This window comes from Camelus dromedarius, chromosome 12, assembly GCF_036321535.1.
Source record: "Camelus dromedarius isolate mCamDro1 chromosome 12, mCamDro1.pat, whole genome shotgun sequence".
NCBI classification, from domain to species: domain Eukaryota; kingdom Metazoa; phylum Chordata; class Mammalia; order Artiodactyla; family Camelidae; genus Camelus; species Camelus dromedarius.
In genome coordinates, this window is record NC_087447.1 from 10,617,580 (window position 1) to 10,641,655 (window position 24,076).

Here is a 24,076-nt window from a genome sequence, read left to right on the forward strand (position 1 = left end):
CAGCAAAAATAAACAAATGGGTCTACATCAAACTAAAAAGCTTTTGCATAGCAAAGGAAAGTATCAACAAAATGAAAAGGCAGCCTACTAAAAGGGAGAAGATATTTGCAAACGATGTATCTGTTTAATATTCAAAATATAGAAAGAACTCGTACAACTCAACATCAAAAAAAAAAAAAAACCTGATTAAAAATAGCCAGAGGACCTGAGTAGACATTTTCCCAAAGAAAATATACAGAAACCAACAGGTACATGAAAAGATGCTCAACATCATTAATCATCAAGGAAATGTAAATCAAAAGCACAATGAGATATGACCCCACACCTGTCAGAATGACCATCATCAAACAGACAACAAATAACAATCGTTGGCAAGGATGTGGAGAAAATATAACCCACATGCACTGTTGGTGGGATTGTAAATCGATGCAACCACTATGGAAAACAGTATGGCGCTTCCTAAAAAAATCTAAAATAGAATTGCCATCTGATCCAGCAATTTCACTTCTGGGTATTGACCCAAAGAGAACAAAAACACTAATTCAAAAAGATATAAACACTCTGATGTTTACTGCAGCATTATTTACAATAGCCAAGATATGGAAGCAACCTAAGTGCCCATCAATAAATAAATGGATAAAGAAAATGTGAGATATATATATATATATATATATATATATATATATATATAAACTGGACTATTATGGGATAATGGAATATTACTCAGCCATAAAAAATGAAATCTCGCCATTTGTGACAACCTAGATGGGTCTAGAGGGTATTACAGTAAGTGAAATGAGTCATACAAGAAAGACAAATACCACACTTGTCTGTGGAATCTAAAAAACAAAACTAACAAAGAAAACAAAATGGAAACAGACTCATAGATACAGAAAATAAACAGGTGGTTGCTAGAAGGGAGGGGTGAAATAGGCAAAAGGAATTAGGAAGTACAAACCTCAGATATACAATAAATAAGTCATGGGGATGTAATATACAGCATAAGGAATGTGGTCAATAATATCATAATAACTTTGTATGGGTCCAGATGGTTACTAGACTTACAGTGGTGATTATTTCATACTGTATGTAAACATCAGGTCATTATGTAGTATACCTGAAACTAACATAATACTGTATGTTAACTACAGCTCAATTAAAACAGTTTTCAATACAAAATAAAATTAAGAGTATGCAATTGTATTTGCCTTTAATCAGCTATATGAATGACCCGTTGTAAGTTCATGATGGAAGATAACACACTGATAAGAAGGTAGAACTAAGTACTTGACTCCTCCAGCCCTTTCCAACTGGAAGCCTATAGTTCTTTGAAATAGAAAAAGCCTTGAATCTTGCTCAGAAGTGCAAAAGATTCTGAGATTAAAATGAAAAAAAAAAAAAAAAGAAGAAGAAGAACAAGACTTCTGGCCAAGAAAATAAAACTGGAAAGAGAGAGAAAATGGAACTTAACAAAAACAATTTTGTCTTGAAGACCAAAAAAGCAAAACATATCACAATGTTTTTTGCAAAGTGCAAAAATGAAGAACTTGATCAGATATATATAAAAATGTATAATAAAGTAAAGATAATTAAAACAGTGTAGCACTGGTTTCAGAACAGAGAGAACATGTGGATGGAATAAAATATCAAAAGGAACCCCCTAAAAATTATGTGGGAATTTAGTACATGATAAAGTCACATATTAAATGAGGATTTTTCAATTTGGAAAAGAATTATGTTAGATCTCTACCTCTGGCCCTTCTCAGCATATCTGATTTGAGTCAAAAACTCTTAAGAAAATTACTGGCAGATTTTACTGCCCCTCCCCCAAAATGTAAAGGACATAGTGGAAAATGAAAAAAATAATAATTGAAACATATACAGCCAAACAGGAGCTAACATACTTATACATAACAAGCAGTTTTGAATTGATAAGAAAAAAATGAACAGTATGACTGAAAAATAGAGCAAGTACACAGGGGGAGCAAATCACAAAAACAGAAAAAGAGATGAAAACAGGTAAAAATATATGAAACAAAGACATGAGAAAAGGTTCAACATCACTAGTTATTTTTTAAAATGCAATCAAAGTATAACCAGCATGTAAGTTAAATTACTATGTAGAACTCAGAGAATGCGATCAGAAATCAACTTTAGTTCCCCCTGCTACTCCTTACCCAAACCAACTCTGTAAAGCTGCATCTTCTCATTACTCTACAATTAAAAAAAAAAAGTTGTGTTGTGTTGTACTCCTAGTCATAGGAAATATATTGCTTTCAGTAACTAAAGTGTCCAAAACTGTGTAATAATCAAAAATTTGAATTTCATTTTTTAATTGAAGTATAGTTGATTTACAGTATTAGTTTCTGATGCGTAGCATAGTGATTCAGCTATACAGTTTTATATATACATATTCTTTTCATATTCTTTTTCATTATAGGTTATTACGAGCTACTGAATGTAGTTCCCCATGCTCTGCAGTAGGACCTTGCTGTTTGAATTGCATTTAAAGGTACAGCTGCTCCCCTCTCCCAGCTCAGCCCTGCTCCAGCTAGAGAGAGAGTCATGAAAACAAAATGGAGGCACGGCAAGGGGTATCTGTTTCCTCACTTCCGCATTTACCAATCACTTAAGGTCTTTTCTGCCCCGACCTCTCACCTCTGACCCCTTTGCAATGGATTACTGTCACAGCACCTGTTATGGGTTGACCTGTATCCTTCTCTCCCCCCAAAAAGTGTGACTTGGAGTCCTAATCCCCAGCTCCACAAAATGCAGCCGTATTTGGAGAAAGGATCTTTACAGGGGATGTTAAGTTAAAATGAGGTCATCAAGGTGGGCCCTAATCCAACAGGACTAGCGTCCTAATGAGAAAGGAGGAATTTGGACACACGACAGATACACACAGAGAGAAAATAATAATGGAGAGACACAGGGAGAGGACGGCCATTTACCGGCCAAGCAGAGAGACCCGAACAGGTCCTTCCTCACAGCCCTCAGGAGAAACCAGCCCTGATGACAGCCTTCATTTCACGCTTCTAACCTCCTGAACTGGGAGGCAATAAACTTCGGTTGTTAAAGCCACCCACTCCGGGTTGCTTTGTTACAGCACCCAACAGTATTGACTCGGATCCGGGTATAGTTTAAAGTATACTCTCCACCTGAAACTAACACTGTAAATTGACTACAATTCAATTTTTTTAAAAAATAAGAATTAAAAACATTTCAATTGTGCAAAATATCTGACCAAAACAAAGTATCTCTTCATTGCAGATAGACTCACCGCAGCCCCCTACTCTGATCCACAGGATGCTTTGATCAGCCTCTGAACACAGACTTCCCCAAGCATGTATCGACACCAGCCTCCTTCCAAGTGCAGCGAGCCCACACTAAGCTCTCTAAGTGGCCCTGACATGTCTCTCACTAAGACTGAAGGCGCATCCCATCCCTAGCTGGTGGATAGAGGAGGTGAAACTCACAGTACACCAACTCTGTCCAAAGAAGTCTTTCTGCATTTTTCCAAGGCTTTTTACAGGATGAGAGTAGGTGGCTGAGAATTGCAAAGCCAGTTCCTACCAGCTCCTTTGGAAGTCCTGCCTGGGAGGCCCAGCACCTCACTCTGTCATATGGGGATTACCACATACCTTGGGGCCTCAGGCAAAACTGAGTCAGAAGCAATTCTATTTTAAAATCCTGGCATAAACATAACATTGGAGGTGGAGAGGGTATAGCTCAGTGGTAGGGTACATGGTTAGCATACATGAGGTCCTGGGTTCAATCCCTAGCACCTCCACTTAAAAGTAAATAAAACTAATTACCTCCTCCCACTAAATAAATAAAAATTAAGTGATGTTATTCAAAAACAACATAACATTGGGTGTGGTTTTTCACCTTTTGTACTGGCAGAGCTCTAAAAGAATGACACCTTTTCTCAAAAAGGGTGTGGACAAACAGGCACTCTGACACAGTTGGTGAGGGCCAATTTTGCACAACCGTATAAAGCAAGATGATTTTAAATGAATGTCCCTTTGATCTGGTAATTTTTCTTTGGAATTTGCCCAAAAGAAATATCGAAACAGTACCAAAACGGTATGTATAATGATGTTTATTACAGCGTGGTCTATAATAATAGACTTGTCAATAACTTGACTAAGCCACAGTTGGTAATCATTTATTATAGTGAAACCATTCATATGGATACCAGGGGTCTAGTCTGTGAATGCCAAGACAAAAGCATGAGCAACAGCTGGCATTGTTCCCTCTTCTTGGTCAAACAATTAGGAGTTGATCCATTCCTCGTGCCTGTTGACTTACATCATGTGAAATGCTGGGCATAGCTCTCTTGTGAAACTTTAGTAACTCTCTAAGTTGGGACTGACTCTAGTTTAGCTTTAAAGCTCTGGAATATGGGGGGGGGAGTAAATTGGGGGTTCAGGATTTGCAGATACTAACTACTAAATATAAAATAGATAAACAACAAGGTCCTACTGTATAGCACAGGGAACTATATTCAATATCTTGTAATAGCCTATAATGAAAAAGAACATGAAAAGGAAAGATAGATAGATAGAGAGACAGACAGACAGACAGAAAGAAATATATATCTGAATCACTATGCTGTACACCAGAAACTAACAAAACAATGTAAATCAACTATACATCAGTTAAAAAGAATAAAAATAAAGATCTGGATTATGTGCAGACACATGAGTTTTTCTTATGGCAAAAAGGTAGATGCTCAATAGACATTTGTGGAAAGAATGAAGACTTCTCTATGCCTTGTTTCCACCACTCTCATCTACAAAATAGGATTCTAATAAGATAATCTATGTGTAGATGAAAGCCCTTTGTAAACAGCAGATGACTCCAATATTTCATTATGGAGTTATCGGTACAAACGTATATAACGTACATTGTTTTCCATTGTGGCAAAAAAAGACGGTACTACTGCTCTCTTACAAGAGCTCTACACATCTGAAAGCTAAATTGATAAAGAAGCTAACATTAACTAGCCCCTCGAGAAGTTTCTGTGGGATTCCTGAAGTGAGGAAAATCTTTAGTCATTTATTGCATTTTGATATTATGGTTAGAATCTGATACGTAAAAATCCATTCTTTTTATTAAAATGAGAGTGCGTGCATGCACACACACACGTGTGTGTGTATGTGCCATTTAGTCAACAACTAGAACTGGGACTGGGCTACAGTTTTCTGTTATCTCTTCATTTTAAAATAAGAAGATTAAAAACTGAGGTGCTAGATAATTTTTATACAGATGAGGAAAAAATATAAATATCCCAGTAGACAGAAGCCTGGATAATCCAGAAACAATGCCTCGTACCTGTGCTCTACTTTTTAAATTTTCAAAGTACTCATAGAGCACTGATTCCCAAACTTGAGTAGGCATTAGAATCACTGGTGGAGATAGTTCACAATAGAATTCCTGAAAACCCCACCTTTAGAGTTACTTAGTAAGTGAAAATCAGCTATTTACATTTTTAACAAAGTCCTCAGGAAAATCTGAAGACAAGCTTTTAGGAGATTTTAGCAAACTCATGCCAATAAAAGTCCATCAATGTTCTTATCCCAACTTTGCACCATACTAGCCATGTAGCAAATTATTTAATCCCTGAACTTCAGTTTCCTACAAATAGCTACCACTGAATTATCAGAAGATACATGTAAAGAAAGAGCTGTGAGAAACTGAAGGAGGGGAAAATCATTTTCCATGATCAGGGAAGACCTCAGGTCCATCCTTCGATTTTTCCAAACCCTTTATTTATACTTCTTATATCTCAGCGTTAGTTATTTGTATTCTCAAATATTGTCCCTACATAAATTTAAATTCATTAAGAATGGAATCACTGGTTTTTTATATTTGTATCCTCCATTGTACTTAACACAACTCTTACACAGAAAAATAGACATTGTAGTTACTACTTAAATGTAAAACTCTGGTCTAATTTTTAGTTCTTTTACAATCAACAATGAGGTAGAAGTTTTAGGGCACCAAAAGACTTAGAGACCAATCAAAGAGTGATTATACTGCAGTTTTATTCTCCTTCCAAAACAGTAGTATACAATATTCATCTTGAGGTTTTTAAATGCCTGAGCACATTTGAATCTCTCACTTTTGATGGCGGGGAGTAGGGAGCACAGAAGAGCCAAGAATCTGACACAGTCTGACGGGGTGGGGGCAGTTTAACTTTAGAACTGCTCTTGGTACAGAAATGATTGGCTGCAATAAAATCCGCTAACTCTTCTGATAGTGATTCAGTGCGCAACTAATCAAGAGGCACGTGAAACTGTGGACAGGGAGAGTTCTCCCAGTAGCTTTGCGAGCAGGTTTTATTTGTTGCCATTTAGGAAATTAATCCTTGGGGAAAGACCACGCACGGATTCAGCATGATTTAGCATGATTTAAGTACAACAGACATCGGCCTCAATTGGTAAGCCCATTTGTGTCCTAGAATCTTGGGAAAAGATCCTCTCTCAGTCTAAAATATTAAAAAGGCCCATCAAAAACGAGCTGCCCAACATTCCCCCAGAATAAGTATACCTTTTTTCATTTTAACTTGAGATCGCTTACGATGTTGTCCATTCACTGGGGCCTCTGGAATCACACAGGCTGCGCTCAAATTCTGTTGTACTGTTTTCCTGCTGTGTGGCCCTCGGGATGGAACCTGGAAAGCGGGTGTAATGACTTAGTTATTGCACGAATTTGTTGGGAGGACTAAACCCACTGATGAGGTACTCAACGCCTGACACACTGCAAGCACCCAGTAAATGTTACGGCAATGATAAGTCGGTCCTATTTCCCTAACGTCTTGGCGGGGTTGGGGAGTGGGAGGGTAGAGAAGCAGCTTAATGTAGTGAATAGTAAGAAACTAACTTGTCATGTGAACTCAGGCTTTCTCAGAGTGGTATTCCGCAGAGAAAACTCCTCGCCCTGCCTCTCTCATGTCTGGAAAGACCCCATATTGGACCGAGACCCCTCGACCGCCGAAGGGGCTACCGGGCGTGACGCGTAGGCACCAGGCCGGAACCCAGGCCCCGAGGCTCCAGTTTCCTGCGCTCCCACCCGGACGCTCTGCGGGGTGGACCGGCGCAAACGCAATTTCCGGCCTGACCGAGCGGCTGCTGAAGCCGGTTTCGGGGTGGTTCCGGCACGCAGCGCTCGCTCCCTTCCCGGGTCGAGGTGTCCGCTGCGGTCGCCGTAGGGAGCCCCGCGCGGCCGCACGCGCGTGACCATGTGGCGGCTGCTGGCTCGCGCCGGCGCGCCCCTCCTGCGAGCACCCTTGTCAGGTCAGGAGTCCCCTTGGGCCCTCCAGGCCTCGCCTGCTTCCCTCCCCAGCCCCCATCTGCAGACGGTTGCTGAAGCATCGCGGCGGGGGGCTGCGCTTTGCTGCCGCCCCTCCCGCTGTAAGATTCGTGCAGAAGGGTCACAGCGCTCCTGCATTGTGCGGGTCGGCGCCCAGAGCCCCCAGCTGGTCTCTTTGGAGGGCCAGAGCCTGTGAGCCCCTGCAACCCGCGTCCCAAGCCCACAAGACACCTCGGTCAGGAGCGTCCTTGGCCCACAGCGTACCAGGCCCTGGCCTTGTCGCCTTCATCGTTTAACTTATCTGTCTTTGTAGATTGTTGGGCAGCCCCGCCCGCCAGTGCTGGCCTAAAGACGCTGCTCCCGGTGCCAACTTTTGAAGGTGAGAGCTTACCTGCTGTTTTCGTATTTGTAAGCCTTTTCAGTGATGAAGCCCAGCAGAGGGCAGTTGAAAAGTAGGAGTGTTTTTGTGCCCCCGGTCCCCATTCACTCATTCAATAAATATATATTGAGGGCATACTATATGCCAAGCAGTGTTCTAAACGCTAGAGAAAAATCAAAGAACAAGAGACCCCAAAAGGCCCCTGATTTTAAGGAGCAAACGTGTAATGGAATATCTCCCCTATACCCTACCACTGGTGTGTGGCCCACAGCCCACCTCAAATTTAGACTTTTGATGTTTTCTCCAAATGAGGTTACAGATACACAGTCATTTAACAGTATTACGTGAAAAGCATTAATTTGTTAGATATAAACGTTTAAAGCAAGCTACAGTTTGGGGAATCTAATTCACCATTTCCTTTTTTAATATATTGGAAATCTCAAAAGGGGGAGGTGCGGCTGGACCTCCGAGGGCTTATCTTCTGCACTTAATTGTGAAACTGCTTCATGCTCTGGGGTCCATACAGACTTGAAGGCAAGAGAAAACATTACTAGGTTTCTCTGTAGCTACATATAGAAATGGGGAGGGGGAGGCGGTTTCTGTAACCCTTAAAGTCTCCTGTTTTATATTTGACTCCATCATAGAGTCATGCTTGTTTCACTATCAAAAATATTTAAATGACTTAAGATAATTTTTTCCCCAAAATGTCCGATTAGATAAAGATGGAGCATTTGTAGCCTACTCTCACACAGCAAGCTGTTGCACATTGCAGGATATGGGCAAGTCTCAGAATGAAAAGCCCCTGAATATTTAAAGGAAAGAGCATTGATCAGAGGAGTACTGGGTTGTAAGCTCCCAACAAGAATGTGGCATTAAATATTTTCATGTACAATATATTTTCGTGTGTAATATATAATTCTTTCCACTAACCCTATTAACATCCGGAGAGGCAGTGTGGTGTCTTCTCTTAAGTGTCATACTGTCTGTCTTTGCTGTTTCAACTTGATGGCCCAGACCGAATTATAAAATGTCTCTAGGCCTGCAGTTCTTCTTCTATAAAATGCAGATTAAAAATACTGCCTGCCTAATGTCCTGTTTCTCGGTCTGGATGATAGTTATGTGGGTGTGTTTATGGGTTCGTTTTGTGATAATTCACATTTTTTTATTGGACCCTGTGATACATGGATGTTAAACTTTTAAACGTTTGAACATTTTTAAAAGGAAGCCCAAAAAGAAATACCCAGGCAAAAAGTTGTTTTAAAGATTAAGTGAGATAATGCGCGTAAGGCATCCAGCTCAGTTCCAGCACTTAGGAGACATTTCACCAGAAACATGTTACCTAGTGTTATTTTGTGACAGTCATATCTCACTGTCTTCCCTAACAGCCCCTTTTGTAGTGTTAAGCACAGAGTAGGCATTTCATAAAAGCATTTTGGCTTGAAGGTTAAAACTTTGCTAAGATTCAGAAACATTTGCATCAGCTACTGTCACAGCCAGAAACTTCCAGTGTCAATGAAAGTATCCACCCTATAAACCTAATGTACATTTGGAATTTTTGAGTAGTAACTTTGAGACTTTGACCTGATTATGAAAAATATTTCTAGGAAGAAAATGAACCCTTTGAGGTGCATAGTTGGACTTACTCTTGGTTGTCTGTGCTCCTTTTAGATGTTTCCATTCCTGAAAAGCCCAAGCTTAGATTTGTTGAAAGGGTCCCACTTGTGCCAAAAGTGAGAAGAGAACGTAAGAACTTGAGTGACATACGGGGACCTTCCACCGAAGCCACCGAGTTCACAGAAGGCAATTTTGCGATCTTGGTGAGTTCAGCGTCCAGCAGATGAAAGCCAGGGACTAACAAAATAGACTCCTTGGGTTAATTCTAGGCTCTTCCTCCACGGGTTTTACTAAGACTGCCACCAGCTGCTCTTCAAACTGATGTGCAGTACCCAGTAAGCATTTGGAGTCATAAATGGCTTTTGTTTTCTGCGGAGTGAAAATAATGTAAAAGCAAGAGAAGAAAAAGGCTACCTAATGTCTCCCATAAGCAGACCATGAGGTCTTCTCAAGCCTCCGGTCAAAATAAAACTATCCAGATTCAGTATGTGGAACACATACTTCCTCACTCAGCAGATAGCTCCTACAAAGACTTGATGTCAGTCATGACACAAGGGGCTATGGACTACTTTTTCTTTCCCATCAGGCAGCCAGAGGAACGTTTTCAAGCCCTCATCTCACAGCCTGCATGATTAGCCCCTGCCGACCTCTCAGAACCACAGCCTGTCCCCCATTCCTCTCCCTCCACTGCAGCCACACTGGCTTCTTCTCAGACTCATCAAGCCATTTGCTGCGCCAAGGCCTTCGCGTATGCCGCTCCTCCGCCTGGAACACTCACCTCTTCCGTCTTGGCTAGCCCCTACCTTCCTCCTCAGAGAGGTCTTCCAGCGAAGCGGGTCCACCCCTTGTCCCATTTATTACTGTACGCGAGGCTTTTCCTCCATGGTACTTATTAGAACTTGTATTTTCAATGTCATGTGTATCACCGAGGCCTCAGTTGCTATGAAAGAATAGAGCCCACCAGGATGTGTACATCCCCGTGTTTCTAATTTTTCCATTTACTTTCAGGCACTGGGCGGTGGGTACCTCCACTGGGGCCATTTTGAAATGATACGCCTGACAGTCAACCGCGGCATGGACCCCAAGAACATGTTTGCCTTGTGGCGAGTGCCAGCCCCCTTCAAGCCCATCACCCGCAAGGGTATGGGGCAGCGCATGGGGGGCGGCAAAGGCGCCATCGATCACTACGTGACTCCCGTGAAGGCGGGCCGCCTCATAGTAGAGGTGGGTGGCCGCTGCGAATTCCAGGAGGTGCAAGGCTTCCTCGACCAGGTCGCCCACAAGCTGCCCTTCTCAGCGAAGGCCGTGAGCCGTGAGACTCTGGAGAAGATGCGGAAGGATCAAGAGGAACGGGAACGGAACAACCAGAACCCCTGGACCTTCGAGCGCGTCGCCACGGCCAACATGCTGGGGATACGGAGAGTGCTGAGCGCTTACGACCTGACCCACAAGGGGCGGTACTGGGGCAAGTTCTACATGCCCGAACGCGTGTAGCCCGGACGTGAGGCGTCTTCGTCTTTCCTCCCCAGGGCCAGTCCCTGCAGTCTTTGGGTAGCTCCCATGTCGCAACCATGGAGAAGCATACGGGTTTTCTGAAAAATATCACCTTATACTATGTGTTGATTTTTTTCTTAAGTGAATTATATTTATATAATAAATAAATGAGCATCGCCTCAGGATGTAGCTTCTCTTTGGTCCCTCACTCCCTTCAGTAAGAATCAGGCCTGCCTGACTGTTGGGAGCTCTGGCTCTCCCCTGCTGTAAGATGTCTTCAAGGCTGAAGCAGACGTTTGCATCTCCCACCTCTTACACAAGTCAGACTTACTAATGTTTTTGGAAAAGCAAAGAAAAAAAAACAACAGTACAGAGGTTAACTGATTTACTGGATATTTATTTATGCCCAGCTACCCATCTTCTCTTCTCTTAATCCTGGAAGGGGGGGTGTTGGACAACATGGCAAGAAACATGCGCTTCCTTGCCTTTTAGCGAAAGGAACTGATAAAAACAAAGCTGAAATTGATCTTTCCTAGGCCTGAAACCCTCTGCGGAGGGGTTGTTTTTGACTCGTCTTTGCGTCCCTGCAGGTCCTAGCCCGGTGCAGCACGCCACATGACACTCTTAGTAATTGCTGAATGAACAAGGACCCTGCGTGATTCAAATCCCTGTGGTTCCAGCTCTCTGTCTTCCTTTCACAAAATTAGTCTGTTTTTCAGAGCTAGCCAGCAATGGTTTCTATCCTGTATTTAAACTAAAGGAAGTACAGATTGATAGAAATATTAAACATTTGCTTTGAAAGTGGGTAGAAAACAGCACACTGACTAAAATGTCTTTTTAAAAATCCCACTTTCTTAAAAAGTAAGATTTCCAGCAAAGGAAGTAGCTTACTTTCAAAAGGACAAGTTTATCCTGAGCAGTTATGCGGCCCTCAAGAACTGTATACTGTGCTTTTTAATATATTTCTAGTGAACCTCTTGTAATATGAATAACCACTGAATTGAATTAGAACACATTTGAGCCTTGGGGACAGTTAGGAACAGTTTCTTGTGCACACGTTGCTGGCCAACAAAGGCAGTTTCAGCTGGCAACGTGAATCGGCAAGAAGTGACGCGTGACAGCCTTGTTTCACCTTCTGACCTACCACTGTGACCTCTTGTTAGGGCTCACGGAGCATGGACGCTACTGACTGGGGCATTCATTCAATCACGGCATAAAACATTCTTTTGTTTTGGGGCCACATTTTGTTATTGAGCCACAATCCTGGGTCTGGCCATCTTCGCAGAGTAAGAGGCTGTTGACAGAACTCTGTTATCATTAGCTCCCACAGAAAAAGGACTTGGAAGTGTATGTTGTGGTTTAGGGGGCCTGTTGTATTTTTGTATGGGTGGATCAACCCCTTCCCAGGCATTTTTACACGGCCTCTGACACTAACAAACCATTTCCCACTGACGCCTTTAAAGGTTTAAGAGTCAAATCCAAGGACTCATCCATAGCAGAAATCAGAGCTTAATTACAAATAATTAAGTGAGCAGATAGTTGAGCGGCGGTAAGTGGCAGGCGCTGCGCTGAGCACCCGGGACACAGCAGTGAGGGAGACAGCATGGTGCCCACCTTAGACATCTACCATAGAGGCGTGGACCCTGAACGAAGAAGGAGATGTCGGGCTGGTCAGAGGAGACCTAGAACTGCAAGAGGAAGGAACGAGTGCCCTGACCTTGACCCTGACCTGGGCCCGAGAAACCGCGGGTGCTCCAGTCCCTGTCTCCTCCCAGCCGTGATGGCAGTGTGGGCTTGTGTGTTTCCTAAACAGGAACCTGTAAAGCTTCCTCTGCCCTGCCGCCTCCTCCTCCAACCATCTTCCCAACCAGCCAGAGCGCTGTACCCCTGTTCCTTCACCCCCACCTGCACCCAAGTCCGGGTTTCACAAAGCTCCCTTTGCGTAACTGAGTTGGTAGATGGCTGGTGTCCTGTGTCATAAGAGGTTTCAGAGCGGAAAGAAGAGAAGCTGTTGAGCAGTCTGCAGTGGAGAGGCGATGGCACCAGAAGTGGGAGGAGGGTACAAGTGCCAGCTGAGGATCCACCTGCGAGGGCTGAAGGGTGACACAAACGGAGAGAGTCACAGATTATTCAGCAAAATGCTGGCGGCCAGGACCACCACGCCCTTCTACAGGGGGAGAGGGGCCGCTCACAGGGCTGCAGAAACGTGTCCTCGCCTCGTAAGGGAAGAAACGATTTACTCGGGTTCACCGTGGCCCTCTTCCAAAGAGTTCAGGGTGCTTCTAAGGCAATAACTAACTTTCTCCTTCAGCCGCTCCCCACGTGACAAGCCCCAGGTTTTGCTGCAGGAAATTGACACCCTTACACAAAGCTTTCTGAAAAACTCCTTCTGCCACCAGACCTAGTTATGGGACAGGTCTCCACCTTCCGTCTCCCCACCTACCTACTACCGACTCAGTCTTCACTCATTCTTCTCTCTGTGAAACACCTCTTTGCTTGCTTTTCCCCAACCTTTATCAATCGCAGCACAACCCACCCAGATGAGGGCACCAAGTGACAAACACTACCCTCGGGACGCAAGAGTCCTCAGGGCGTGGAAACGGGCCCGACCCTCCCCACAGATGGCTCACCTTTCGTTTTTTCAGGCAAATATGCCCCCAATAGTGGAAGCTAAGATGATGGCAAGGATAACACAGCAGATCATGATCATGATCTTCTTCTGCTCATCCAGACAAGGAGAGAAAAAGCAGGTGAGAAACGACATCACTGCAGAGTGTCCCAAAGGGAGGGAGACAGAGCTGGGTCTGGACATGGACGAGGGTGTGATGGGAACAGGAGATGGATCTGGCTTCTAGAACCCAGAATGCTAACAGAAGTTCATTTCTCGGTGAGAGAATCAAACATCAGACCGACAGCAATCTCAGGACGTTTGGTACGCCGTTTCGCCTTCCAGATAGCTTCACATCAGACTGACCCCCATCTCCCTCGGGGTCCGGGTATTCTCAGTGAGTAAGCCAAAGTCTTTGGGGGCCAGCCCTTGAAATCTAAAACTCAGACACAGTCACACTGCATTCTTTGAGAGTTAAACCACCTTCAAAAATCAGAATTTTTGATCCCTCTGATCTAAACGCATGGTTAAAAAAATGTAACCCCTTTCCAAAACCTAAACAAAACCCACCGCAGGGTGGCAGCCAATCACTGTGTCACAGGGAAATAGAGCCAGAACTGTTTCACGATCAATATAAAGTCATTTATTTTTAAATTAGCAATAAAATAATCAAGTTTACATTTAAAAAAATACAAACAACAAAAAAAACCTTCACTTGTATTCCAATCTAGAAGCCAGGCCTCCATCTCCGGAGAGCAAAGGTCTGTGATTGGAGCTTGTCTGCCCTCACTGCTGGAGCCAGGCCTGTGTCCGACATCATAGCCGTGGGCAAGAGGGGGTGCCCTTGGCTCTGTCCGAGTGCTGGCAGTGGCTGAGAGTCAGTGGCCTTTGCAAAGGAAGCCGATGGGCTGTGCATGGACTAGGGTGCTCACCCTCACCCTATCCTAGAAAGCATGTGAGTCAGAGATGAAATATCAATCAGGAGGCAGAGAGCAGCAGAATCAAAGGGGCTCACCACTGGCTCCACACAGTCACTACACTTGAAAACTTCCTGGCTGCTGTCTCCTGCATGGCAAGAACTGGGGGCAACAAAATCGGCCGAGTTCAGTAATCTGGCAGCAGGAAGAGCTACTGAGCAGTCCTTGGCCTCCCCCAGCTGACTCAGTCCTGAAGCCAAGACATCCCAAAGGTCACGTGAATGAGATCAAATGGCTGCGGGATGCGCTCCAGACAAGCCCAGCCCGGGCAGCAGGTGGGAGAGGCGCCCAGCTGGTCACACGTTCTGTCTGCTAAGCAGAAAAACCCAATGGGGATCAACCTAGTCCTCACCCCACCCACCCAGGATTCTCCCAGCGCTTGTGCAGTAAACAGCGGGTCTCTAGGTGACATGGGGAGGTCACGTTTCTACTAGGATTCGCTTGCAGGTAAGCAAATGTCTCTTACGTCATTTTTAGCACAGCTCAAGTTATGTTTTTTGAGGTTATAATATCCTCTACTTCCAGGTTCCTCCTTCCTGAGAGACACATGCCTATATGTCCATACACCTCACACACACGATTATAAGCATTCCCTTGGAACACACGCAATGACTGAATACTCATAATCGCACCAGTCTGAAACACGTCCAGAGCCTGAGACTCAAGCACCTTGTCCCTGGCCTAATTTTAAGTGCCTGGTTATTTTTAGCCTCAAGGCAGCGGCTTCGCAAAGCATCACTCTAATGGTAAACAGCGAGTTCCCAAGGCTGAGACATGGAAACCATATCCCGCAGCCTCAGGCTTTCCCATTGTAGCCTCAGACAGATGATGATATCATGGTGGCGCCCCCCTGAATAAACATGAGGGAATACAACACAGACAGATCAAAGTTGGCCATCCAGCTGTACACACTAAGAGCTTAATTTAAGGCTGAATTTCAGACAGGTCAGCTCCAAAGAGCAAAACAGCATCGGTCAGTCCCTCCGATTTTCAGGACAGGGATCCTGCCGGGAGGAGACTCAGAGCCAAGCCTTACTGCTGCCAAACTTGGAAGAATCCCTTTGCTTTGTTAAAGGTGCTCCCCTGAAAAATGAAAATTAAAAATTTGCAATTTGGGGGAGAAGACTACTCCATGAGGTAGAAACAGCACCTTGGGAAGGTCTCAGACGGGCTTTCCAAGTGCAAGGCATAATTTGACACATCAGCGGGGAGAAGGAGAGGCTGGGTTGGTTCATACAGTCTGGGAGAAGGTTCAGAGGAGGACTCAGGGTCGCAGCAGGCAGACTGGATTCCTCCAGGGCTAGACTGTGTGCTGGGTCAGGTCCAAGGATGGTTACAAGGAAACAAAGGAACGGGTCCCACTCTCTCTCAGGAAGGCCATTCCCGCTCCGTTCCCATCTGAAGACAAGGGTGGCCATGCCAGGCTGGAGCAGAATCGGGTTCTACAAGAGGCAGGGGGAGGAGAAGCTGGTCACTGCTCAGGGTGACGGTGAAGAGCGACAGTGAATCAGCCGCACACCTAGAAGGCGGAGAGGAAAGATCAGAAGTAACTGCAGAAAGTCAACATAGAGCCTGAGGAACCCAGCAGGCACACCCACGACAGGACCTGGAATGAACTATCCCACTGTGCCAGAAACAGAAAGCCCTGTTACAAGAGGGGGGAAAAATTAGGAAAATCCCTGGGTCTTTGACAGCCCTTCACAGGGGAAGGACTCGTTGAGGGGGCACAATCACTGGTGGAAAACACCTGTTCTCTTGGTGGGGTCACGGCACAGCTGCTCTGACTTGTGAGCTATGCGGGTTCTGGGCAAGTTGCTCATTTTGTTGAGCTTTTGAGCTTCTCCAGTGACAACGTGGATGATGAGGATGTTACGCTAGAGCGGTCGCTGGTGCACAACTGGGGAGCACAAACGTAGGCTGGCTCCCTTCCCTCCTGTTCAGAGAGCTCTCTCCCTCAGGTCACACGGGGGGAGAGAGGAGTCCAGGCCGACATGCCCGTTACTCTGGACTTCATTAGGGAATAAGGAAGACACTGTGGTAAGCGACCCACCAGGGCCCAGCACTGAGCGTCTTGGAGACGAGGTAAGTCAACTAAAAACAACGCATGAAGCAGTCTCCTCATTTTAAAAAGTGAGTCACCCCCATTCTGAATTCCTAGAGTCAGGAATGGTAAGGGGCACTATGAATTTGGAAGACACCATTCATCCAAGGACATGGAAAAGATATTGACTATTATAACTTCTCTTAACGTTAACATCCTTTCCAACGGGATAGTTAAGGGTCGGAACAAAACACTACAAGCCAAAAAAACACCAAGCATGAGAGTCCAAATGCCGGGGAAAAAAGAACCAATCACTTAATGTTCTATGAGAGATCGATCCCTCACCGCTGCTTATGTCTCAAGAAGTTGAATGTTCAGGGTTATAATAATCTGACTTTCAAACCCTCTAGTCATATGGCAGGAGGAGGAAGGAAGAAGCACAAAAGAAAGTGAAGGATCAGCTCTGTATCAGGTCTTTATATCTGTTACCTCCATAACCCAACTTCTATGACTTTGTAACAAAGGAAAAACCGGAATGAGAAAGATACTATATAAATTATACTGTTAGTCCTGGCAAAAACAGTAATAACAAACCTCCAATATTGGAGCCACATTAAAGAATTGACAGTACAGTCACAATCTTGTCTTGAAAATCAGATTTATAAAGAGATGTAGGTGATGTGGACTGATGTGTATGATTTTATAACAGGGTACAAAACTAAAGTCTGACTGATGTGAAACGATGTCTGCGTGGGCAAACATGCCTTAAGGCTATCTGCAATAATTTTAAAAGTTAATTCTGTTCACCTTTTCTGTGTTTTATAGGTCTTTTTTTTTCCAACAATACATGTTATGATTTTTCAGGAAAATAATACTTAGGAAGTCACGGAAGTCTTAACAGTCCCTGTAACTAGGTCATGCTACTGCTCTACGTGTGAAACCCTGAATCAGTGCTCAGCTCTATTCTTTTCACCAGATTTTCAAGAAGTTACTATCCTAAATTTTAAAGTCGGTGTCCTCTAAGGTTCTCTAGACTCTGTAGACAATGAGAAGTGGCTACCTTGTTTTGCAAAGAGAAGACGCAGAAAGAACTCTGCTAGGCTGACTATTAGCTGTGAGTTAAAACTTGGCCCTGTTACTTCTCTCTAAGCCTGAGTGTCTTCATCTGTAAAACAGGGACAATGACAGGTGTTGAGAGGATTCAATGATATGTGGATAAGGTGTTTAGTAACTGCCTGGCACAACTCCACACTCAAAAACGTTAGCTGTTCTACCATTCGAGATGCAACCAGTCAGCCACAAACAAAACCCCTGCTGACCCAGAGCCCAATTCAAAGCTTCGTTTACACTGAAAAGGACACGGAAGACAAAGCCCGGCATCCTCGAAAGCCAGTCAGAACTAAGACCAACCCCAGATCCCAGTCACTGACTGTCCCCCGCTCAGGAGCGTGCTCGCCGGGGAGGGCAGTGAACATGAGGCGCTCAGAAAAGCAGGAGCGGTGGGGAAACATGTTACAGGACAAGGAGTGGGGACAAAACCCGAAGGAGAAGAACAAGCAGCAGACCCAACTCTGGTACTGCAGCCAGAACCCGAGAGTAGGATGTCACAGAGAGGAAAGAATGCACGGTACAGAAAGTTCTAGAGAACCCAGCGTGTCCACGGAATCCACAGGGGCAAGAAGCAGAATGTGAAGCCACAGGCTAGATTCCCAAGAGGAGCCAATCCAAAGCCAGTCCCCAAGAACCTTCCATGTACTTACATTTCAGCGCAGGGGCCTCGCAGGCCGCCCTTACTTCAGACCAACGGAAAGTCCAATAATCAACGCTACAATGCCCAGCAACACAACCACTACTACAATGATAATTATCAATTTCTGGAGGGGGGGATAAGAGAAACAAAAACAGGTCATTATTACCAACAACCAAACGGCCCTAAGAAGTCATCCAAACCACCCCTCCAAAGCCTCTACACAGGCAGCATCTTTCCAAATAAAAAGCCAACACCGCTACATAAAGACGTTCCATGAGGACATGTTACGTGTCTCAAGTTACTTCTGGGCGAGCAAGGCCAGCGGTGGAGATACGGAGTTTCCATCAGCTCTCAGCTCACACACATGGACAGAGCAACTATCACCAGGTCTCCAAGCAGCGACGGGCCAAGATATAAAGTCACTGCTTGTTCCTTTTCAAGGAGTGTAGAGACATTTTTGACATCATCCTACTTTCAAATTTCTGCCCATCTCCTCCCCAAAATACACCCCCACCTGTCAGACCCAGCACAGTGACCATGGGTTAGAAAGCAAGATTACGGTCCCCTTGCAAGCCAGCCCAGATTCATCACATAAAGTAACTCCCCAGCTCCCTGGATACCTGCACCCGCCACAGGCAGAGTTGGAAGAAAAAGAAAGAACTGAAGAACAAATCTATCAGATCCCAAGAGAAATAGAAAAGAGCAGGCTGAAAAAAGCACAAACCACCAGGGTGGACGACCACAGCCGCTGGGTAGAGGAGCTCAGAAGTCCTCAAGCAAAGGGGGCACCAGCACAAGGGGGCAGGGGCGGGCAGTAGAGATGGTGTGATGGAAAGAGCCTGACTGAAATCTGAATTTGAATCTGGGGTCCTATGCCTACTAAGTGGCCTGAAGCCAGTGACTTAACCTGATTCTCAACTGTTTCATCTGTAAAGTAGAAACAACAGGTGCTCCAAGAGACCGGAGATAATGTTTACATAGCAATCCGAGCACCGCTGGGTTCACCTTAGAGAAAAAAAAGAAATAAAGGGGGGCGGGGCCTGGGCGACTGGAGGGGAAGACAATGACGAGGTTTCTAAAGAGCAGAGGAGTCAGGTGTGACATCGGAAAGGACCCTGAGCTCCGTCCAGGAGATGAGCAGCAACCCCTGGGCAATGATGCGTCCACACCGCAGGGCTGCCTTCACGCGTGGGTTCTCGGGCAGAGAGCACGTGGGCCAGATCCATGCGCAGCACAGACGGGAAGGCAGGGCAGCTACTCTCTAGGGAAAGTGGACGGGGGCTCCGGGGTGAGGCCAGGGCAGAGGACACGGGTGGGGCTCGAGGACACGGGTGGGGACGACCACAGCGAGGAGAGGCAGGTCGGTCCGGCTGAGACTAAGGGCTCACCCTCCGAGCTTCACTCTGATACTTGACGGCCTTTTTGGTATCTGCCACGGCCCGCTCCACGAAGCCCACGGACTGGTCCATGTTGTTCTCAATACGGTCAATCATGGCTCCCTTTCCCCGGATGCAGGAGGTGGTGGCAGCAGAGACAGAGATGGGGCGCGGGAAGAGAGAAAGAGCGAGAGACAGCGCGCGATGGGCGCTCTCCTCCGAGGGCGGCGGGAGAGCCTCACCTTTCGGGCCTGGCCCTGGTACTTCAGGGCTCTTTTGGTTTCATCCCGAGCCTTCTCCACGTGATCCACCGTGTGCATGACGTTCAACTCTATGTTATCTATCATCTCACCCTGTAGAGAACAGGCACCCGTCACACCCGAGGAACCCAGCCCAGGACAGTCCCGAGCTACTGTGAGCAAGGGCTTCTCTTTCCTATTGTCCTCAGTGCCGAGAGGAGCACGTGGAAACGTTCACGCACAGCCTTGCGTGGGGCGCACTTTCCCACCTTCCGCGCGATTACCTACGGTCCCCCAGGCCTGCGTGGCTGTCGCTTATTCCAGAAACATTCACTCAATTACGTTCCCATAAGGGGCACTGCACTGGGCACCGGGAGCACCTTGTCTAGAGGCCTGGTATTTTCTGAAGAATGCCACCACCACTTCTTTTTTTTCAATTAAGAATGCGAGGAGAGAAGCCAAAATAATTGTCTTGTGCTCTTTGGGCATGACCAGGATGCTGGCCTCTTCCTGGTCATTCAGAGCTGAATCAAGTTCATCCCGCCTGAACTGAGTTTGTTCACTACCTTAGAATAGTGCCCGGCACACAGCAGGTGCTCAATAAACAGCCCAGGCTGGGAACAGACACTTTCTCTAAGATCTTCCCAGACCCCAGAAGGGATGGACATTGTTTTACCCAAGCTACTTGGCTATGACCCAGTGGTCTCAGTAGGATTCCCAGCCATCTCCCAGCTATTACTTCCTGGCTGGAAATGTGGTCTCTCCAATTACTGTCTGGGCATCTGAGGATGGGAATTCCCCTCACCCACCCAGACCTTCTTCAACCCGAGCCATCACTTTACGGAACTCTCTAGCCAGAGACAGACAGACACTTACCATAACTTGACTCTCAAGCCAGTTCCTCGGGAAGGCAGTGTGGGGAGAAAAAAGAAGAAGGAGGATGGAGGGACAGGAGACGTGGTCTCAAAGACCAGAATGGAGTGAAGGAAAGGTGCCTGATCCCTGAGCAGGGAACCAATGTCAAAACCAGTCAAGCCATGCTCGGGCCTCAGTTAGGTTTCCTTCTACAAAGGAAGCAGTTTTCGGTCCTTTCCAGGTGGCAGAGCCCCTGGGAGTTCGTGGTAATAGTGGCACATCCCCCTGGTATACTTAACTGTATCAGAAGAACCAGGAGCCATGTGACCAGGGGACACTAACACCATATGCAGGTGATGGAGCCTTCCATCCCTGAGCAAGTTTACCCGGGACAGAAAAGGCTGCGAAGCTAAGCACCATGAGTGTTTCAGGTTTTTCTTTAAATATTATTTTGTGGTTCCTTTGTTTTGTTGTCTGCTCTTATTCCTTACCAAAAAAAGAGTGTCAAGTTTCTTTGGAAAAACACACAGAAGAAAAAACAAAAATGGAAAAACACAAAAACCTCTGTTAATCCTAACTTTCCACTGTGAACTGGGGAAAAGATCCAGTGTTCTCATTGTCACCAGTGTAATGGTTCCTATCAAGATACTGTTTTAAGGCATCATCACTAAGAACCTATATCTTTAATTAAAAAAAAAAAAAGACAGGGATCCTGAGGCTGGAGGGAACCAGGTACTTGACAGGGCACATCCAACCCCATATTAATTAGAAATAACTTCTGGGCCAAAGTAACAGGCACAAATGACGAGGCTGAGATGGCCCGAAGTGTCAGCACTTAAGGGAAAGCATCCGTTTCCCTGGGCTACTAGCATTCTGTTACTCCACTAGGCAAGTTCCCAGTGTTTCTCCCACCCCACTAGGCTGTCCAGTGGCCCCCTGCCCCCTTCTCAGGAGAACCTAGGCTTCCTCACCGCCCGCTCGCGCTGGTGCCCACTGCCGTTACCTGGTTCTCCACCAGCATGGCGATGTCCATGAACATGTCGTGAAGCTCCTTGATGCTGCTCTCCAGCCTCACGATGTCTTTGTGCCGCCCCTCGATCTCGCTGAGGGCTTGCTTGGAAATCTGAGAGTCGATGATCTACGTACAGAAGACCACATAGAGACTGACCATCAGCCACTGTGCCCCCTACAGCCCTCACACACACCCCCGTGGGGTTCCCTGAGCCCCCGACCTCCACGTCCATCACTCACCCCCGAGGTGAAGATGGCAGGGTTTCCACTCTCCAGCATCTCCTCCAGCTCCTCATCTGTTGTTTTTTTGCCGGCTTTAGAACAAAAGAAGGAGAGCCTCAAATATAAGCACATCATTTCAAAAGTTCCCTGAAAATGAGGAACAAGGTCACTTCACTACAAAACCACAGCCTCTCCACCACTCCCCCAGCAGCCTCCAGACTCGCCTTTCTCCAGACTTCTCCCCTAATCCAATCCATCCTTAACATTATCAGTGATCACCTTCCTGAAGCACAAGTCAGATTACATTCCTTCCAGGCTCAGAATGTTTACTGGCCCCCTTCGCTCAGTCACAGAGTCCAAGGTCCTCTGGACAAGGAGCCGGTTTCCTGGGTGAGCCCTCCCTCCGTCCATTTAGTCCTCCCCCTGTTCCCAGGCCCTGGACAGCCTGCCACTCCGGAACACACGTGCTTTGCTCTGACTGCATCCTGGCTCACGTGGTCCCTGCGCTCAAAGCATATTGCGCCCCGCAGCGCCCGGCACTCCGTGTTACTAATTCATAAAGGGCGTAGCTTTATTAACATCTTTATTTCTCCCGGCAACCAGCACCGCACCTTTGATTTCATAAATGTTCTTTGCTATCAGACAGACAGCCAAAGATGGCATGAGTCCTGAGGAGGGCATCTGTGGAGCAAGTGTTTCCCTCCACGGGGGAGGGAACTCTGGCTCCAACAGCAGCAGAATGACTTGGGCCCGATCAGCAGTGCTGCCTTTCAGTCTAAGGATGCGCCAGGGCTGTGAGGCTCGCTGGTCCTCGGCTTGGGCTCAAAACACAAGGCAGAAGCCACCGAAGGGGCCGCCCCTGCTCCTCCCCAGGCCTCCCAGCTTGGGCGGGGCCAGCACGTGGCAGGAAAGGGGGCGGGGCCACGCCCGACTTCAAACACCCACTGATTTCGAGCTGCCGCTGGATCCGCCCTTTGCTGCGTTCACGGAAGTCCACCTGCGCCTCGTTGTATTTGGTCATCACCTCCACGAACTTCCGGGAGAGGACGGAGTGCTGCGGGGACAAGGTCAAACGCTGAAAGCCCCCCGGCGGGGAGGGAGGCGAAGGTCCTAATTCTTGTAGAACCCCCACCCCACAGAGCCTCGTCCCCGGCGTCAGGCCTGGAGCCAGAAGACCCGGCACAAGACTCAACCTCTTGGTTTCCTAACTTTTTGGTTTTCCGGACCACTGAGAATGTCTGCTGACCTTTCCAAAGCACGTTTTCAGCATCTGTTTACCTGTCCTTCTGAACCCATACAGTAATTGTGAGGCCCAAGGAGAACTCTCTGAATCTCAAAGGTCCTGCTTTCTTTTCTATTTTTTAAACTGAGGTTGGTTTACAATGTCGTGTCAATTTCTGGTGTACAGCATAAATATTTCAGTCATATATTCCTTTTCTCTTCCTGACATCTCCAGGTGCTAAGAGCATGTGCATCGGATCACGTCTTCCTTTGCTGCTCTCCTGTTGGTTTTATGTCATAGTTTCCTTGTGCCACCTAAACATCGTGCCAGTTCTTCAAGGACAAGGATCATATCTTTGATGCCCACCAAACAGCCTGACTCCAAACTGGAGAACTAAGGACCAACAACCACTGGAGAGACTTCAGTTTCCTCACCTGTGAACCAGGGAGGCACACTAAACCCTAACCTGTGCTCGGGGAGCCTCAGGGGCTTCCTTAGAGGAACGAGTGAAAGAGGGGCCCCCAGAGCTGGGCTCGGCCCCTGTTCCCTGCTTCAACCTGCGCTGCACCCCCTACCTGTTCTCAAACTGAGTTCCAAATAAGTTGAGGGTTTTTTTGTCTTGTTTTTAACTCTATAACTAGAAAGGGGAACCCTCCTACACTATTGGTAGGAATGTAAATCGGTGCAGCTACTGTGCAAAACAGTATGGAGGTTCCTTAAAAAACTAAAAGTAGAGCTACCATATGATTCAACAGTCCCACTCCTAGGCATTTTTCCAGGTGGAAAAGATGAAAATTCTAATTCAAAAAAGATACATGCACCCCAATGTTCACAGCAGCACTATTTACAATAGCCAAGACATGGAAGCAACCTAAATGTCCATCAACAGATGACTGGATAAAGACACACACACACACACACACACACACACACACACGACTATTACTCAGCCATTAAAAAGAATGAAATAT

General features: G+C 46.1%; 2 protein-coding genes and 1 long non-coding RNA gene across 5 annotated transcripts in view; 1 reads left to right on the forward strand and 2 right to left on the reverse strand.

Moving 5' to 3' along the window:
- The window catches only part of LOC116155293 (uncharacterized), a 44,228-nt gene extending 37,114 nt beyond the window's left edge, over positions 1-7,114 (reverse strand). The window contains exons 1-2 of the long non-coding RNA XR_010383334.1: positions 6,889-7,114; positions 6,556-6,679 (exon numbers count right to left, since the gene is read on the reverse strand). This is a non-coding gene — a long non-coding RNA (uncharacterized LOC116155293). The remainder of the gene's footprint in view (positions 1-6,555; positions 6,680-6,888) is intronic.
- A 4-nt stretch (positions 7,115-7,118) lies between these two features.
- MRPL16 (mitochondrial ribosomal protein L16) lies at positions 7,119-10,993 on the forward strand. Its single transcript, XM_010987007.3, has 4 exons — positions 7,119-7,301; positions 7,631-7,696; positions 9,365-9,513; positions 10,319-10,993. Exons 1-4 carry the CDS (start codon positions 7,247-7,249, stop codon positions 10,802-10,804), a joined length of 756 nt encoding a protein of 251 aa, XP_010985309.1. The 5' UTR covers positions 7,119-7,246; the 3' UTR covers positions 10,805-10,993.
- A 3,039-nt stretch (positions 10,994-14,032) lies between these two features.
- Positions 14,033-24,076, reverse strand: part of STX3 (syntaxin 3) — a 52,880-nt gene continuing 42,836 nt past the window's right edge. For 2 of the 3 annotated variants that reach the window (XM_064492304.1, XM_031459528.2), the window contains exons 6-11: positions 22,829-22,937; positions 21,902-21,975; positions 21,654-21,788; positions 19,799-19,909; positions 18,191-18,304; positions 14,033-15,908 (exon numbers count right to left, since the gene is read on the reverse strand). In XM_064492304.1, the coding sequence (XP_064348374.1) occupies positions 18,221-18,304; positions 19,799-19,909; positions 21,654-21,788; positions 21,902-21,975; positions 22,829-22,937 (513 nt within the window). In that variant the 3' untranslated portion in view covers positions 14,033-15,908; positions 18,191-18,220. The remainder of the gene's footprint in view (positions 15,909-18,190; positions 18,305-19,798; positions 19,910-21,653; positions 21,789-21,901; positions 21,976-22,828; positions 22,938-24,076) is intronic. The other variant, XM_031459529.2, reaches the window with a different exon arrangement.

Coding starts and splice junctions, on each gene's coding strand:
- MRPL16 (XM_010987007.3), top strand. CDS start 7,247: ATGTGGCGGCTGCTGGCTCGCGCCGGCGCGCCCCTCCTGCGAGCACCC. Junction 7,697..9,364: donor CCCGGTGCCAACTTTTGAAG/GTGAGAGCTTAC, acceptor TGCTCCTTTTAG/ATGTTTCCATTCCTGAAAAG. Junction 9,514..10,318: donor AAGGCAATTTTGCGATCTTG/GTGAGTTCAGCG, acceptor ATTTACTTTCAG/GCACTGGGCGGTGGGTACCT.